Here is a 4,639-nt window from a genome sequence, read left to right as displayed (position 1 = left end):
CCTTAGACAATTTTCACCGCAGCCCTCTCAGAGACGGTGATAAACTTGCAGTCCCAGGAAGAGACACCCTGGAACGTGAGCTCCCTGAACAGCAAGACCTCTCCATGCACAGCTGAGTGAATCACCTTGATGCAGCTTTCTAAGAAACTGATCAGTCAATGCTAGAGAAATGAACCCTAAGTCCTTACCCTCTCCCTCAGGTGTTGGCCTCCCCTCAGCCCAGACTCCGCTGCTACCACAAGACTGTTGCACACCGGCCCCTGTCACGGAAAGTCAGGGTGAGGAGAGAGACCCATAGGGCGAGAGGGGCCTCAGGTGGCTGCAAGTATGTCAGGAAGAAACACCTGGGTGACTGTGTCAGTGGACAGCTTGTTTATTATGGTGGAAGCAGAGGTTTATATAGGAAAGTTCTGCCGGCAAAGAGGTGGGGTTGGTTTTCTGGCGGGCAGGCAGGTAGGGGGAGGGAGGGGGCTTCTAAGGCTATGTGGCTTTTGTCCTGTCCTCTGGTCACATGATCTACAAGAGACCCAGTTAGGATTAAAAGATTAGAGACCTAATAGTTTTGCTTGAGGGTTGTTGGGTAAGAGACTAGAATATCTAGAATGGAATGTATCTAGAATGGAGCGGGCCAGTTTCTGGCAGTCCTCCCTAGGAGGTCTCCGGCCTGGTCATGCTCTACATTCCAGGCATTCCTGACTTATCCCAACACTCAGGCAGTAACTAGAAAGAAGTCTGGGCACACCCACAGTCACCATCCTTAAGTGGTACCCACCTGGTTCCTTAAGTACACCCTGGGTGAACTAAGTCTTACTTTATAGAATTAAATCTTTTCTGTTCCACATTGTGGAATGAGAATCTATCTAATAACTGTTGGCCAAACTAGTGTCATTTGCTGTTAGTGTGCTTTGCTTTTGGGAATGAACAACTAATAGTCACATAGGGGAATATAGAAAAAAACACCCCAAGGACCCCTTGCAGACAGGCAGCCTCCACTGCAAATGAGACATGACACAAACCAATACAAGGTACGCCAACTCTGCATCAAGAATGGGGAGGAGAGGCAAGAAGGGCTGGAGAGATGACTCAGTGGTTAAGAGCACTGGCTGCTCTTGCAGAGGGCCTGGGTTTGATTCCCAGCACCCACATGGTAGCTAACAACCATCCAAAACTCCAGTTCTAGGGGATCTGACACCTTCTTCTGACTTCTGTGGGCATTGCATGACATGGGTGCACTTACATACATGCAAGCAATACACTCATATACATAAAGTAAAAATAATAAAATAATAAAAGACTTTAAGACCACTTTTTGCAGTGTAGTGAAACACCTACCACTACATACTAACCATACCACCTCAAGCCCCAACCTGGGAGTGTGTTCCTTCTGAGTAGAGGAGTCCAGTATCCAAAAGAGAACCGCCCCCATCACAGAAGCAAGTGACCAGCCTTACTCTGCACATACTAAGTTGCTTTTATTAATCCAGAACGGCATGCTACAGATACTGTACAGCATGAACATCTATTCATTACAAAAATGGCTTCCAAACCATTAAAAATGAACTTGGAATAAGAGCATAAAACAGAACAGTAACATCACAACTGTTAGGAAACATTCAAAGTATTCACAAAAAATGTCATAGTTAGCATTTTAATAAACCAGAGAAAACCGGAGACAGTTTTACAATCGCTTCATGTCAACTACAATGGCACTGAATGAACAGGTCGCAGCTTTATACAGCATTGTACAACATCAACATGCCTAGGTTTTCTTATTTTTAAAGTTCGCTACCTACTTGTATGTAATATGTGTACATAAAAGTGGCAGCTGTTTTTTTTTCTTAATTAAGAGTAATCTAATATACAGAATTTTTGGCCCTTAAGGGTTTAGACCTCTTCATTTAAAATGCTTTCCGGACAGTCTGCTACCAAACACATTTTGTTATAGGTGACATTAAAACTACATACAAATCTACCTATGTAACGTCACAGCAAAACATGGCGAACAGAAAGTACGGCATCAAAAAAGAGGGAGAAAGCTAAAGTCACTGAGAATTTTGGCACATAAAGTTTTGCACACGGTCAGTCCATGTTCTAAGAGCACAGGGCAACTGACTAGGAGGTCAAGGGGGAAACAGGGCGGTTTCCATTGTTGCTCAGACAGCTTCGAGAAGATTCCCTCACTCACTCATGTTCAAGTCTTGTTTTATATAATGGCTTTTAAAGCAACTTTTGTTAATGCTACTGATCCTTAATGCAACTATCAATGTCCATTTGGTGGCATCTGGGTTTTAAACAGAAACAAACAAACAAACAAAAGCCAAAAAGGGAAACAAAAAAATATATACACATTTTATATATAAACTTAAAAACCTTGTACAAATGAGTTGTTATATATAAGATGCTTATGCTAAGGGGAGAGGGAAACTTTATACAGTTTCAAGAAAAAAGGAAAACATATTTAAAAAGGGACGACGTACAGGTACAACAAGCAACCTCTAAAGCAATAAATACTACTGGTCCAACAGCATTGTGATTCCATTCATTGTTGAGTAGCGTCCCCCTCCCCCCAAAAGAACAACACCATGGAACAAGGTATATTAACACACTTTAACCCTTTGTTTCTGTACATTTAAACAATAACAAGTAACATCACAATAAAAGTTGTTTCACACAGAAGAAAACAAAACAAAACAAAACAAAACTCATGGCACGGCATTCATTGGTGCCCTGTGGTTTAAAAACCAAGGTGTAAAGTGATTGGTTCGCAAGCTCGTATTTAATACAAATAATAAAGACCCAACTCCTTCTGGAGGGTGCTTCAAAATTGCTTCTCTCTCTTTTTTTTTTTTCCTTTTTTGTTTTTGAATCAGTCTTTTAAAGCTAATCTATCCGAACTACATAACAGTTATGTATATATATATATATTTTTTTTTAAACGCTACAAAGACTTTAAACAGCTGTTGATAAAAATTTTGGTAGAATCATGAGGTTCTTTCATCTACATATTTAAAAGGAGAAATTGAAATAAGAATGGGTCAAATATTGACCAATGAACTCGATAAACATCAACTCATGTAGCCACAGTGGCACAAAATTAAGAATACAAAACAAAAGCTTTCAAAGTAGGGGTTGGGAAGGGAAAGAGCAAACCAAGAATCAGAAGGAAACACTCCAATCAAGCAGTGGATGGCGGACGAGGCTAAAGCTATTCTAAAGACTTGGTTACGAGGGACAGAGGCTGGGGCTGGGTCCCGGCCAGCGAATTGTGGGAATGTAAGGAAGATGTTGACGGCTGTGCGAGCGATGAGGAGGGGACCATGGGTGACTGCAGGGTGGCAGGTGGCAGGTCCAGAGCCCCGTTGGGACAGAGAGCGGAGGCCTTGCTGTGGGCAGCCTCGGCCAGCAGGAGCGCAGGCGGTGGTGGCATCATGGACAGGTGGGCCAGGGGTTCAGGCTTCAGGGACAGTGAGAGTGGCTGGGTCTGCTCAGTCTGTGACTTGGCGTCTTGGGGAGGGGAGCCTAGCAGGTGTGGGGAGGGGGGCGGCGAGTCTAGTAAGCTTCCATCTGAAGAGGGTGGGCTGAGGCAGCTGCCTTCACCTTGTATGTAGCGAACGCACTTTTTTTTTCTCCTAGAAACAGGGGGGAGAGAGTTATCTGTGAATAAAGGGCAAAAATGCCAAGGGAGAGAGTTATCTAATGCTCACAGCAAGTTGATGTCACCTAACGGGTGTCCCCAGCATGGCATACCCAGTGGCTAGAGAGCAATTAAAGTGATACCACAGGGCTATGTGGCTCCCATATCTAAGTCTGCTCTAGCAAAGGAGGTGTCTGTCCTTCACCCCCCCACACACACACCAGATACCTACGGCCCCACTCCTCCAGATGAAAGGAAGTCACCTGCAGTTGGTGGCACAGATTTGCCAAGAAGGGGCTTTGTCCAAATGGAGACTAACAGAAATGCTTATTTCTCTTTGGGCTTAGCTACACCTTCTCTTTCCAGTGTATCTCCTGCCTTCCCTCCCCATCCTTTCCCACCCCCCCAAGCCCCCAATGATATGGTGAGTGTATTTAAAAGAGAAAGGGCTCCTTCCCCTGCCGCCTCTTATCAATATGAAACTCTGAAATGCTGACTGTTGAGCCCACATAGCTGAAGGCAGCGCTAGCAAAAGGCTTAAAGGTTTTAACACACCACCACCGTGAGGCTGCTGGCGCCCAGAGAGCTTTTGGGCTTCTGTTAAGAACCACACCAAATCGAGAGGTCAGGATCAGGTGAGAGGGGAGGGGGCTGGGGGAGAACAAAAATAAAACAAAACAAATTAAAAAAAATAAAACCAACCAAAACCAACAAAACAAAACAAAACAGAAATAAAAGAGAACCACCAAAAAACAGGCAGAAGAGGGTGAACAAAGGTAGGGGAGGGGGAAGAATAAGAAAAACAGAAAATGATTCAAAAGAACAAGAATAACTGGTTCTATGGCCTGCAGGTTGTGGATTAAATTAAGATTCAAAGTTGATCTAAAAAAAAATTTTTTTTTTGTTTTTGTAATTTTCCCCCTTAAAGATTTGAAACTTCCCCTGTCTGACCCCCTAGTGAAAAGGTTGCAAGGAGAGTGAGGGGGGGATGGGGGAGGCTTGCCT

General features: G+C 43.8%; 1 protein-coding gene across 50 annotated transcripts in view; it reads right to left on the bottom strand.

The window, feature by feature from the left end:
* Positions 1-1,451: 1,451 nt before the first annotated feature.
* Positions 1,452-4,639, bottom strand: part of Tcf7l2 (transcription factor 7 like 2) — a 204,595-nt gene continuing 201,407 nt past the window's right edge. For 37 of the 50 annotated variants that reach the window (XM_029562103.1, XM_029562100.1, XM_029562101.1 and 34 more), the window contains one exon: positions 1,452-3,629. In XM_029562103.1, the coding sequence (XP_029417963.1) occupies positions 3,206-3,629 (424 nt within the window). In that variant the 3' untranslated portion in view covers positions 1,452-3,205. The remainder of the gene's footprint in view (positions 3,630-4,639) is intronic. The other 13 variants (XM_029562124.1, XM_008830200.2, XM_008830199.3 and 10 more) reach the window with 5 other exon arrangements.

Source organism: Nannospalax galili, unplaced genomic scaffold, assembly GCF_000622305.1.
Source record: "Nannospalax galili isolate Female #2095 unplaced genomic scaffold, S.galili_v1.0 scaffold974, whole genome shotgun sequence".
In the NCBI taxonomy this organism is placed as follows: Eukaryota; Metazoa; Chordata; class Mammalia; order Rodentia; family Spalacidae; genus Nannospalax; species Nannospalax galili.
This window is presented reverse-complemented; position numbering and strand designations above follow the sequence as displayed.